General features: G+C 38.0%; 1 protein-coding gene across 5 annotated transcripts in view; it reads left to right on the top strand.

Moving 5' to 3' along the window:
- The window catches only part of Cemip2 (cell migration inducing hyaluronidase 2), a 74,156-nt gene that overhangs the window by 47,178 nt on the left and 12,852 nt on the right, over positions 1–14,126 (top strand). For all 5 annotated transcript variants that reach the window (XM_048806904.1, XM_048806906.1, XM_015492924.2 and 2 more), the window contains 6 exons: positions 95–130; positions 895–1,050; positions 3,163–3,340; positions 5,577–5,792; positions 8,860–9,068; positions 12,957–13,139. In XM_048806904.1, the coding sequence (XP_048662861.1) occupies positions 95–130; positions 895–1,050; positions 3,163–3,340; positions 5,577–5,792; positions 8,860–9,068; positions 12,957–13,139 (978 nt within the window). The remainder of the gene's footprint in view (positions 1–94; positions 131–894; positions 1,051–3,162; positions 3,341–5,576; positions 5,793–8,859; positions 9,069–12,956; positions 13,140–14,126) is intronic.

The following is a 14,126-nucleotide window of genomic DNA, read 5'->3' as shown; positions in this document are numbered from 1 at the left end:
ATATGGGGACTTCCTGGATTTCACAATTATGTATTAGAGAATTCTCTCTTATGCGATAAATTAAAGTGTTCTGTCATCATCTGTTCTCTTACAGATTTGCAGATAATGGAATAGGACTAACCTTTGCCAGGTTTGTTATTGCTTAAAAATGCTTACTTGATTATTATAAAGCCAGGTAAAATTACCCTAGATTTTTTTCCAGGGATGGGAGGCGGATGGAGAATAGAGTAGATAACGCACAGGAATGTTTTATTATTCATGAACATTAAAAAAAAAAAAAAAAAAAGTTAGCACCCTCTTTCTGGTACCACTAGAGGGCCAAAAATACATTTTTATTGACTAATTGAATTCATACCAAAGCAGTAGGTTAATCTGGCTGGAATTCCGCAGAGGAACAAGCCAGTCATAATTTTTGCTTAGAAGAAAGCATTTGAGATTTAGACTGCAGTTTTTTTTAAAAAAATAGGCTTTGAAAGAGAAAGAGAAATAGGAGGTTAAAAAAATATTTTTCTTTTAGAAGCTGCTTTAATTTAGCATTAAGAACTAAACTTTTTGTGTTAATATTTTTCTCCGGATGGTAATCATTGTTGTCGCCATGTTATTATCTCATTTGCAGTGCTGTTGCTTGAGACCAATCAGTTGTGGCTATTAAATTAAATTTCCTTTGTTTCTGTGTAAATTGCAAGGCACTTAATAATTTATAAGAGGTATTTTCACAGTTTAAAGTCAGTTCCTGGTGATTCGATAATCATTGAATTGAAAGTATAATAGAAAAAGGTATTGGCTTTGAAGTTTTTGTTTTTTTTAAGCTATTTAAGTTATAGTTTGCATTCTTGTGAGGTAAACTTGAATTTTTTGAAGGAGTGGAGCTGATGACTGTCTTCATTTTAACAGCGATGGAAGCTTCCCAAGTGATGAAGGTTCCAGCCAGGAGGTATCTGAATCCCTCTTTGTTGGGGAGAGCAGGAATTACGGTTTTCAGGGTGGTCAGAACAAGTACTTTGGCATTGGAGGAATAGACCAGAAGCCTCGGACATTACCTCGGAATAGGTAAACATTGCTTTGGTAATAGAGATTTTTAATTTAAGCAATAGAAGGAAAATGTAACACTGAAAAATTTTCTGTAATAATTCTGGATAGATTGGTTCCTACTGTAACTTCCTATCTTACTGTTGCTCCTGTTATTATCATTGTGTGTATTATCCTCATTAAATTTCATGCATTAACTATTAGTCATTTCATAGATTCTATCATTGATTTTATAACAAGGAAGTCTACCTTGTTTCTTAATTCTTACATAAGACCTTATGTAAGCTGGTGTTTTTTTTTATTTTTCTTTTTACTTTCTTGAGACATAAAAAGTTGCCAAACCATAAACTATGACATTAGGTCAGTTTTCCCTCGGTTTGTGATGTTGGTTTTCAGAAATAGCCACTGGAAAAAGGAAATTACCTCTTGAAAACGAGTCCTAGAAAATAGGAGATGGTTGATGCCAAAATTGACTCAAAACCCCACCACGACTGTATAATTCACAGTGTTTGAGGTGGTAGGGGAGGGGCAGACTTTTGGCTTGTTTTCTGTCAGCATGATCAGAGCCATTAAAATAGTACTTAGCACTAGAAAGATTCTTCAAAGCTTTTAGAAAACTGTTAACTAATTAACCTCTACTTCAGTTCTGTGAGTCTGTTTGGAGTCGTCCTTATTTTATTTGAGAGAAAACCAGGTAGAGAAAATTCAAAGCATGTTCTAAAGACCTCAAATGTAAGTTTATGCCATATTCATCAAGAATCAGCTCCTTAAAGGAGTGCGCTCTCTGGATATTGGGTCAGAGGTAGGAGAATTGGGCAAACAGACTCTCAACTTTACTAGTTTCTGGCAAAGGGTGGCCTGTGTTTGGCTTCTCTGCCCTTGTGCCTGGCTTCCTGAGACTCTGTTTTATTGTGTTGGTGCTGGGTATTGAGCCCAGGGCCTGCACATGTCAGACTAATCCTCTGCCACTAAGATGTACCCCGGTGGTGCTTGTCTTTGTGGAATATTGAGCATCAGGATATGCTATAGTATGTAGAAATCCCATGGAAGCCACTGGGAAAAGAACCTAATGAATTTTTTTAATAGCTAACATAATTAGGCTGCACCTGCCTCTCCTAATAGTGTAGATGGAAAAAAAAAAAGGAGCCACATTGGTTGGGGAATGGGCTGCAGTATCATGGTGGGTGATTTGATTTCATTTTTTTTTTATTGGACATTGTCCTCCAGTTTGATTTCAAATTTGTTTTTGTTTGCCTAGGAAGATTTTCAAAACAAATTTCACATTGATGAATGGATTATTTTTGTTGTACTGATATTTATAATATTTTCTATGAGGGAGAACCATTTTGAGTTATGTGCTTAGAAACATAGCACGATGCACAGGTTTTCACACAGAATACTGGGTTTTCTTGTTAGGGTGTATGCTTTTGTTGTAGCATATCGCCAAGTTGTAATTAGTTACTGTAGAAATCTTTGCAGTGTGATTAAAGAATTCAATAGGAAATTAAACCTAAGGAATTGAGAATATTATAGGATTTGTACATTAATTCTGGCTAAAGATTTATGATTAGTAGGCTAAGGAGAAAGGAAGGATATGAAAACAAAGAAGTTCTCAATCTAGCCAGCCCTTTGACATAGCAAGCCCTGAGGACTTAAGCTTTTTACTTTTATTTATATCATTTCACCCTTTTACTGTCATTTAGTGGCTTCAGAGGAGGTTTTTTGGTGCTGGGGATCTAACCCAGAGCCTTACGCACTCCAGGCAAAGTGCTCCATAAATGAGCTTCACCCCCAGCCCTCAATAAATCATCTTAACTGAGTTGATGCAAGGAATCCAAAGTCACCTCTATAACGAGACCTCTGTTCTATCCAAAAGGAGCCTATCTTCCCTCAGTCTATTGTGTTTATGTCTTTTTGTCTCTATTGCACTCAGTATCTGAAATTTTCACTTGTTTTTTTTTTGTTTATCGTTCCCACTGCAATATATATATATTTTATTCCAGGAGGGACTTGTTTTGGTACCCTGGAATTGTGCTTAGCACTTACAGGATATTTAGCAGTTTGTATAACACAAATAAGTGCTGGTCAAGAGGCAGGCCTATCTGCATAAAACAAAATCTTGTATTTTAACAGGACATTCCCAATTAGAGGCTTTCAGATTTATGACGGGCCCATTCATCTCACCAGGAGTACTTTTAAAAAATATGTGCCAACTCCAGATAGGTACAGCAGTGCAATTGGCTTCCTCATGAAGAATACCTGGCAGATAACCCCCAGAAATAACATTTCCCTTGTGAAGTTTGGTCCACATGTAAGTACATTCTTAAGGTTCCTACACATATATTAGTGGGAAAAGAAGGGATAACAGATTCTGAAGGACAAAAACACAAAGGGTTTATACTAAATCTTAATGTTGGGGAAGAAGAATACGTGCAACTCCTAATCCCATTCACTCTTTCCCACTGAGTTCAAGGCAAGAACAGAAGTCCCAGGTGACTTGGGGTATCTCTGACATTCAAGTGATAATCTTGATTAGGTAAATGACTTAAAGTGATGACATAGGGGGCATGTCACAGGAACATGAGGACTTATGATTTTGGGAAATTGAGTATAATAAGCTAGTACTATAGCCCCATCTCCACTAGGAGGATTTGGGACCTATCTGGTATTTTACTTATATGGAGCTGTTTTTCTGGGTACCTGGAAGATAAAAAATTGGGGACACAAAGGAATGCTGGGAAGTGTGATCAACATCGTGTTCTGTTATGAACTGTTGGGTGGATTTTATAAAAATTGCAAAGAAGATAGACTTCCATTGTTTACAGTGTAGTAGCCCATAGAAGTGAATTTCTTAGCAGTTTCACCATTTCCCTGTTGTCCGTAATACACAGGACAGTCTGATTATGGACTCGCAGGACTTCGCCATCTTGCCAGGTCCACGGTGGTGGTGACATAAGCCAAAACTGGAGAATAGCTCAAAGTTCTCAGTTCTGTCACTCATGTCACAAACTTTATGGTTGACCACTTTAAAATAAAGCACAAGATAGGTTTATCAGTCTCTATCTAGTTTTCTAAAACAGCTAGGGCATAGAACTGAGGTAGGGGCAAAAATTAGGTTCTTGGCTTAATTGGTTGATTTTCTTTTTGGTGCCGTGACCCCAGGTTAAGAGGTGGGCCATACTAAGAGATGTTTTCCCATATAAAATAAGTAGGAAGATTTTTTTCTTCTTCTTTCAGTGCTAGGGATTGACTCCTGGGCCTTGCTAGTCAAGTGTTCTTCCATTGAGCTACATCCCCATCCCTTTATGGTGAACCTTAGAGCACCTCTCCTGTGTGAAGGTTGGCTGTTTGCTTACTCCCATGTGGACTTCCCCATAGTCCTCCTTGCATAGAGTTCAGTGACCACTGATGTGGTCACATTGAAAAGCAGTTTTTGAAATGTTGCATTTATTGTGAGAGTCGTAATGTTAAATTATAACAGCATAAGAGCATGCATGTTGGTTAAGTTCAGAGGTTCATCCTGCTTGGAGTTTTCTGTGGTGGTGATACTCTGGGAATAGTTTCTAAAAGAAACAGTTTGCAAAATTTGTTCTGCATAAACAGGTAGAAAATGTACTATGAGCTTTTCTCAAATTTAACCATAGGAGGCACAAAGGAAAAAGAAAACTGTAAAACTTAAGAATCTGGACCTACTTGACTACAAACTTCACTGTTTTCCAATGAGTAGCTTTATCTAAATGATAAATATCCTTGGGTGATGTAAGAATAAAGAAATGTTAGAGGAAATCAGTAATTTTCCACAAATAAGAAGCAGCTATAAACTGTCATCTTCAATCTGCTTTGCAGGTCACTTGTACATGTTTAGTAAAGGCTTTAAATTAACCACCCGATATAAAAATTACTGAGCTGGGCATGGTCAGGTTGAGGAGAGAGAGACAGCAGTCTACACATTTCAGCAGATTTCAGTGAGTTCAGTAGTAACCCAGATATACTAAGCTACGGCTTACATGATATATCAGTTTTGAACTATACTTATTTTTTGGTGGGGAGGGTCATATGAATAAGTAGCTAAAGCTTTTGGGATGAAATACATTAACTAGCTCTAAAGATATACTTTAATAGGTCTTTAGTTAATTGAGGTATAATTTGCATGCAGGGAAATACATAGGTCTTATGTGTGGAATTTATAATTTTTGGCAACTCTCTATATATACAACTTCATAGTTCTTTTTCTCTCAACTCTGTTCGTTTCCCTTACCATAATTAGTTTTGTCAGAGCAGGTTAATAGTTTTCAGTGGGGGGGAAAAAGGGAATAAAAAGATGAGATTCAATATTTGCCAATTGACCTTTGTAAGGCTTTAGACATTTTTCCCCCAAGCAGACTCTGATTGACTGGGTGCCGTAGTTACCAACAATGAACCCTAACTCCAAACTGTTTTCACTTTAAAGCAGTTGTGTGATGGGCAGGCACTTGGGTCATCGAAGACTGATGCCGAGATGGCAGGAGCCCTTATTTTGTGATGTCCTTGGTTTTCACTGCCATCAGGTCTCTCTGAATGTCTTCTTTGGAAAACCTGGGCCCTGGTTTGAAGATTGTGAGCTGGATGGGGACAAGAACTCCATATTCCATGACATTGATGGCTCTGTGACAGGGTACAAGGATACTTATGTGGGACGAATGGACAACTACCTGATCCGCCATCCAAGCTGTGTCAACGTGACTGAGTGGAATGCAGTGGTTTGCAGTGGGACCTATGCCCAGGTAGGCCCAGAAGGCAGTTGGATGCTGAGTCCTCAAGCTTCTCATAGCGCTGCCTCTATGAGGAGGTCACTTCAGCTTCTTGGTGTGATTGGTGCTTTGCCAAGAGTGATTTTTTTCAGGGGTGGGGGAGTGAGTTTTACTGAAAGCCACCTCAGTTTTGCAAATGAAAAAGTGATTTGTAGTAGGACAAAATGATTCACCCTTGTTGAAATAGGTTTGAAATATTGCTGTGGAGAGAACGCTTGTGTTTTGGCTCTTAGGTTTCTTGCCCTGTTCCAGCTGTGTCCCCTTAGAGGAAGTTTTATCCTTTGCTTTCAGGGACATATTTCTTTACTTAATTAGGGAATCTGACTAAAGTGGGAAGTTCCTCTCTGGGAGGTGACCCTGATGACAGACACGTGAATACAAGGAAAACATTTAGTGTGTGGAATGGCACAGGAAAGTCAGGGCTCTAAGTTGCAAAGGTAATTTTGACAGTGAGATTTGAATGGAAGAGATTATAGAACGGAGGCACCAACAGCCCAGAATTTTGAAGGAAGCAGACCCCCCTTGCCCCCACCCTATTCTAGACAATGAGAGGTTAGGATTTAATAATAGACTGTCAGGGGAGATAAAAGAATAAAGGAAAGGGGATGGTTAGAACATAGGGAAATTAAAGGAAGAGCAAAGATCCTTTAAGTGGAATTTGGGCTCTGAAAGCCCCCAAGGCAGGGAAGAAGCCCTCCTGCCCCTCCATTTTTTTGGAAGATGCTCTTATTCCGTCGTCTGGACTCTTCCTGTGAAGGGACCAGTTTTGTGATCTTTCCCCACCGCCAGCCTCTGCTTGCTTTGCCTGTTAAGCGTGCATTCGTGGACTCTGCCTGTCCCTTCTCTGAGCAGCCGGAGCTTACTGTATTTCTACCACTCAAGCTTCTGTAGTTGGAGCGTCTTATAGTGGAATTGTTCACCACTCTTCTGACTTTGAATCATGACTGTTAAAATATGTGACTTTTACATTTAAAAACTTAAAAAACAATTTTTGGATTCTGATCTATCAACAAGGACAAAGGGCTTGAATGTGATAAAGATTCGACACTGCTTCTCATTTATTTTAATGTGTTATTAGCTTCTGTGTTATGGCATTTCTCATTACCATGAAGAAAAAAAAAAAAAACAGAAACAAAGTAATATAGGACTAAGTCCTGGGGGACAAGGAGAGAATAGAGAATTAACTGCAGTATAATACTGAGAAGAATGTGGTTTGAAAATATGATTTCTTTTTTTTTTCTCTCTCATTTTATTCTTAATCAGAATTTCCTTTGCTTCAAATTGTTTGCCCATCTGTACTTAGGAATCTATGGCCATTCTAGAATTAAAACTAAAGCAAAAGCCAAAAATAAAAAGCCCTCAGTCTTTTAATAGCTACAGTTTTCATTAAATTTTTTTTGTCAACCATGTGTATTCACGTGTGGGTATCTGTCAGCTTTCTTAAAGTGGTAGATGCTCACTGATGAAAATTATTATGAATTTATAAAGTACATGGTTATGATAACTCATACTTTTTTATAAATTAATTTTAATAATAAATGTTATATGTATTTTTTCATTTATATTTCAATATTTACTCATAAATTATTTATCCCTTTGGGTTTTTAACATTATTTGAGGTAGGAACTTAATCTTTCTATCTTAACAAAGCAGAAGAGTAGTTCCATTTGTACTTGTAGATGCAGGAAAAAATAAGTCATCAGGGACCTCCCAGGAGACTCTGGGAATGGTAGAACTGCAGGTCAGGAGTTCTCGCCTGAGAATTTGTAATTTGGGCTGGAAGTTCTCATCTGTAACCATTTGCTCTTGCTTAGAAATAATGTAGCAAACATTTGTAGGCAAAAGACAGTAGCATCTGAATCCCAACATAGAATAGTTATTTTATAGCTGTATGTAAACATTTTTAAATGGCATATGAGCTCCTTGCGTACGTGAGGGATAAAGACACTCAGGAAGAAAGGTTGTAACAGAGAATTAAGGTCACTTTTGCCACCTCCAGTCATCCTTGGGCAGGAGGTGGGGGATGTACATGTCTGCCTGCCCACCTCCCCCAAATTAAATATATGTCAAATATAAATAAAAGATTTAAGAAAATAATATATATTAAAGTCTATATTACATGGGTATTTAAATGAAAACAATCAGAAATATTAAAAGTATGTTTTCTATCTATTTTTAAGTCTTTAAGTGGTGTCAGTACAGAAGAATATTAAAGTAGTCAGACATGAACAAAAGAACATATATGTAATTAAGTCATTATAGACAAGATTGTAAGAAATGGAAGAAAAAATATGGAAGTATTCTTCATAAAGCATCAATATTCACCAAACGTTTTAATAATTCTGGAGAATTTAGTTACTGGATACTGCTTTGTTTTAGGAAATTGTTCTGAGGTTTGTCCTTTGGAAGATGCATTTGTGGAAGGTTCTGTTTTGGCATGAAGAGTGGCTTGAATGCCACTGGAATAAATTCAAGATTTTCAAATTTGTCTCGGCTTAATGTTTTTCCAGTTGCTGCAGAGTACTTTATAATTCTTTTTTTTTTTTTTTTGAATGGGTGAAAAATGACTTCTTGGGCTAATGTAGGTCATGGAAAATTGAAAGCCAAAGCCCCAAGATATATAAATTTTCCATCTCTTGGTTTGGAGGAAAATCTCTTAGATTTGAGTAGAGGGTATCAGTTTTCACATTAGTTTACTAATTTTTTTGCCCATGTGTTCTTCAGATTGAGGGATTTCATGACAGGCTGAATAAGCCACAGGAGTTTTATATTCTGATGAATAAGCTGGCCTGCAGTGGTGGAACTGATGATGAAGATCTTGGCTAGCAAGAACGCAGGGTCTGTTCTGACCACATCTAGTTTAAGCAGGCTGCATTGTTAAGTGTGGCTTAGGATGTAGTTGGCCACTGCTCATGTAGTCTGGCACAGATCACAGAATCTCTCTTTTTAATGTAGAGACACTTGACTTTGTGCTAGAAAGATTTGTATAGTTATTTCAATTTTCATCATCTTTCATTCAGTTCTTATTTGTTCTTTCAAGGTCTATGTACAGACATGGAACACACAGAATCTTAGTATGACCATCACACGAGATGAGTATCCATCCCACCCCATGGTACTCCGGGGGATTAACCAGAGGGCTGCCTTTCCGCAGTACCAGCCTGTGATCATGCTGGAGAAGGGCTATACCATCCATTGGAATGGGCCAGCACCACGGACTACTTTTCTATACCTCGTAAACTTCAACAAGTATGTTTCTATTACTGTCATTTCAAACAGTTGGGCAAGTACTGACTTAGTGAAGAAAACAATAACATATTTCCTTCCTATCAAGAATGCCTGTTTCATGTACTTTTTTCCTGTTCTGGAGAGGCTGTATGTTTTGTGTTGATGGAGTAAAGAGATTATTTATATAAATTGGGTCCTGTTATTTTGAAAACATTTCTTTTTTTTCTGAGACCCATGTATTGTGTACATAAAGCTATTTAGCAATAAGTTTTAATGGTAGGCTGCTGAACTTAAGTCCCTGTAGCTGAAGTTGGAAGAAGTTTTATATGATTTTCCAAATGGGCACTGGTAAAATTAAAAGATTTTTGATGCCAAGTTTAGACTTGACAGAAGAAAGTGGGTTTGATTGGTAATATCTGCTGTGGGAAGTGGGGGGAGTTGGGGTTTAAATGCCCTGACTTAAAGCATGATTTTGTCCCTTCTCAGTTGTTTGTCCCAATGATATCAAACTCAATCCAAGTTGATATGTTTACATTAATTTACGCAAGTGTATCAGTTGATAAAAAGAAAAATGAACTCATACTAGATGTGCAGAAGAAAAAAAACCTGAATGAATAGATAAATTCAAACTCTTTTTTCCCTGTAGTGGGTAGAGGATATGGCCACTAAATCTGCCTTAGGGAGTGGGGCCAGGCTGCAGTCAGAAAGTGATACTTTGGTCAGTCTTGTTACAAAATCAGAGTTGGGACAGGGCCTACTCTACCTGGGGAATGATGGATTTGGTGAGATGGGAACATAGGGTGTCAGGAAAAGTAACCCAAAGTGAAGTCAGATAGGAGAAAGGGGACTACAGTTGTCCTTGTGTGTCCTTGGGGAACTGGTTTCTAGGACCACCCACCCACCCATGAGTACTAAAATCTGTGGATGCTCAATGCCTGTTATACCGTCCTATATATTTTAAACCACTTCTGGATTACTTATAAAACCTAATATGATATAAATGCTATGCAAATAATTATATATATAGTTTAAGGAACAATAATAAGAAAAGAGTGTGTTTTCACCAAAGCTGCAATTTTTTATTTTGAAAATATTTTTGAATTGGGGTTCATTGGTTGAATCCTGTGAATGTCGACTCTGCAGATAAGGAGGGCCCACTGTATTTTGAAGGGCAGGAGCAAAGCCATCTAGATCTGTAAAACTGTTAACCTGTGGGGTTCTATGAAGCTGCTCAGATATGTGCCTAGAAAATTGCCATGGCTCATTCACCTGACTGGTCATAAAGCTCTGACTCATGGGACTCTCTTTGAACACCCAGTTGAAGTAAACAGAGAGGAATAGAACTTACAGTTGAGCTATAAATAGGTCACTTCCAAGAACGGGTGCTCATCATGGTGGGTGCCCTTGCTCTGAAATAGTTAGGCAGATGGCACGTGCTCTACACTGAACCATCGCTTCTCTCTAGCACTTCTCTAAAACTTCCCATACTCATTCCTCACTCTGCCTTTTCCCTCTTCATCCCTGTTGGTTCTGGCTCCTGATGTCACTCAGATCTCTACTGCTTTCTACCCCCACAGATTATGACTGAATTTAGGCCATCATCAATCCCCCCGCCTTTTTGGGGGGGAGGTGGGTACTGGGGATTAAACTGAGGGGCACTCAACCACTGAGCCACATCCCCAGCCCTATTTTGTATTTTATTTAGAGATAGGGTCTTACTGAGTTACTTAGCATCTCAGTTTTTGCTGAGGCTGGCTTTGAACTCACGATCCTTCTGCCTCAGCCTCCTGAGCCTCTGGGATAACAGACATGCCCCAGTATGCCCGGCTTTCATCATCATCTCTTTCTTGGAACCCTGCAGCAGCCTCTTACTAAGTCTCCCTATGTCCGATGCTTAGTTCACATTGTGTTCAAGGAGAGATTTTTTTTTTTATTTGTAAATTAAGCTTATTTCAAAACTGATACAGGAAAGCATAAGCATTACACATATTTATGGGTTACCACATGATCTGATACATGTATGCATAGCATATTTAAGTCAAGTTTTACATATCTATCTTCTCAAGTGTTTATTATTTCTTTATGGAGGAAATACTCTTTTCCAGGGTGAGATTTCTTAAAGTCCAATCTGAGACTGTCAGTGTGTTCCAGAGAATTCAATAAAAGAAACAAATAATAGTCAGGGAGGATTGGGAAGAAATGTCAGTGAGTGATCGGTATTCTAAAAAGTTACATGGAGCAGGATTATGCACTTGAGGTGAAATGTTAGAATCAAATGATGCAGGGCTGGGGATGTGGCTCAGTGGTAGGGCTCTTGCCTAGCAAGCAGAGGATTCTGGGTTCAATCCTCAGTACTGGGGGGAAAATGCACAAGTTCTGTATAAAGTACTGTGCAAGGTTTTCATCGCATACTAAGCAAGTAAAAACATTTTCAAGTGAAAAAAGGCTGAACCTAAAAGTTTCAAAAATCCACATGGGCCTAAAAGTTAGTCATGCTTTTCTAGTTTAATTAGGTAGAAGTTATAAAAATTATGTGATGAGGAGAGGCAAGAGGAAGACGGGGGTAATTTCTTTTTCCAAATTTAATATAATTATAGAGCAGTAATAGACTTTGTCATAGTTCCACTTCTGAAAATAACACTTTTTTTTTTTAAGAGTTATAAAACCACTGGGCACAGTGGTGCATGCCTATAATCCCAACAACCAAGAGGCTGAGGCAGGAGGTTTGTCATGTTTAAGACCAGCCTCAGCAATTTAAGGAGGCCCTTATCAACTTAGTGAGACCCTGTCTCAAAGAGAAAAAGAAAAGGGCTAGGGATGTGGCTCAGTGGTGAAGCACCACGAGAGTTCAATCCCCAGTGTGTACCCCCAAAAAGAGTTAGGAAGCCATACTCACTTATTTAACATAATAAAGAAAGTACAGGGAAAAAAAACATTAAAAAAAGCATGTAAACATTTATATTGTTCTCTTCTTTATCCACACTCAGATTTTCCTGCACATATGGATGTGCAGAAATTTTCTTTAACTGCCTCTTCCTGCATGAATACTTAGTGTTTCTCCTGTCCTCTGCTCGTTTGCTAGTATAAAAACCTCATGGAACATCTCTATTTGCATTTCTAATTATTCATCAGTGGGATTACTGGGTAAAACTTGTGTGACAATTTAAAGGTCTTATAACAGATTGAGAAAGTTCTTTAGAATGATGGAAAAGTTCTGGAAATGAAGAGTGGTGATGGGTGCACAGCCAGGTGAATACACCCAATGCCACTGATCGCTACAGCTAGAAGTGGTTAAAATGGTGAACAATAAAAAGATGAAAAAAAAAAGCAAATTATTTTAAATGACTTTTTAAAAGGATAATCAATATCTAACGACATTAAAAATACTAAGGTAATTTGGTGATACACATCAAAGGCATTAAAAAAGCAGTTCTGCCTGCCACTAGAAATTTCTTAATATTATTACAAAAGATAAAAATATATTTATGAATAGAAAAAGTCTTCAGAATGATTTTACCATTGTACACTTCCACCACCAGGCTGTTAGTCTTTCTGTCTCAATACACTCATACCCAATCATCTCACTTGGCTTTATTATCCATTTGGAGTATCTGAGTATATTTATTCAATGTTTATTCACAGTCTCCCAAATCCTGTTGAAACCAGATTTTTTTTTTCTCTGTAGAATATATTCTGCAAATTTATTGGTAAGAGAAATGTGGGCAACAGATAAAAGTAGGTGATTGGTTAGTATGTCAGGGTTTGGGATTTTCATTGTTAGTGGCTCAACATACAGTGGAAATTTAAGAAGGAATAATTATAGTTAAAATTTATATATGCCATGATTCCCAAAGGATTTTAACTCAAGTGTGAATTATTATTATTATTTTAATTGTATCTCCTTTAAAGGAATGACTGGATTCGAGTAGGCCTCTGCTATCCATCAAACACAAGTTTTCAAGTTACCTTTGGCTTTTTACAACGACAGAGTGGCTCATTATCCAAAGTTGAAGAATATGAGCCCGTGAACTCACTGGAAGAACTGCAGAGGAAGCAGTCTGAGAGGAAATTCTATTTTGACTCCAGCACAGGGTAATTCAGTGGAACCAGGGCATGAGAATGAATGCTATTTTTCTTTAATGGTGAAATTACTAGTTCTTCATCGTAGCCAAGAATTGCCTGTGATATGATAGCTGTTTAGGAAAGCAGCTGATGTGGGTGCTTCTCTGCACATCGTTATTAAGGGTTTAGAGGAGAACTAGAATGACTGGTTATTATAGCTGGCAGTAGGAATTGAGTGAAGATGTTTGCTATTTACATATTAAGACAATTTAGGGAGAGAAGTTATCTTTGACAATGAATAACCAGTAGACCCAACTGAAAATGAAAATCCTTTTTTCTTCAAGAAGTCCAAAGGTAGTTATTTACATGTGATAGAGTTCAGATTTCAGTGGAAGCGCTTTTTTCTCTTGCTGCTGCCTTAAGGTTGTCTTTCAAGTTGACCTTGAGTTTTTGAAGGTCATTGTATAACCATAGCATATTTGCTTTCAACTTTCTCTAGGCTGCATCTTTCCACTGTTTAATTCTAATCCTGTTCACCTGGGGTCCTGTTGGCTTTGTCTGCTTTTGTCCAGTTACAGTCTCTCAGCCTGTGGGTTATGGTAGGCTTGACCTCCTGTCTTATTCCAGCAAGTGGCATGCTCTTTCAGTCTCCATCCTTAAGCTGACATTCCAGCCATATACCATTGTCTAGGTACTGTAAAGATATTAATGTAAATAAGATGCATTTCTTTCACAAATTCACAGTCCATTGAAAGATCTGGGCATGCAAAGCAAGTAATTAAGAGAGTGAAAGATTTAAAGGCTGTAAATTCTATAATGGGATATTTAATGTGCCTTTGTGGATACTTACCCTAGAGTAACCAGAGACATCCTGATAGGGTGACACTGGACCTCCCAAGGAACAATTAGGAGATGGAAAAAGAGATGGGTGAGGTTTGCAGGCGGAAAGAACAATGTGCACAAATGCATGGGCGCATGGAAGAATGTGGCATGGCATGTTTGGGGAAAGGCAAAAAG

Source organism: Marmota marmota, unplaced genomic scaffold (assembly GCF_001458135.2).
Source record: "Marmota marmota marmota unplaced genomic scaffold, marMar, whole genome shotgun sequence".
NCBI lineage: Eukaryota > Metazoa > Chordata > Mammalia > Rodentia > Sciuridae > Marmota > Marmota marmota.
The sequence above is the reverse complement of the archived record's forward strand: the minus strand, read 5'-3'. Positions and strand labels throughout refer to the sequence as shown.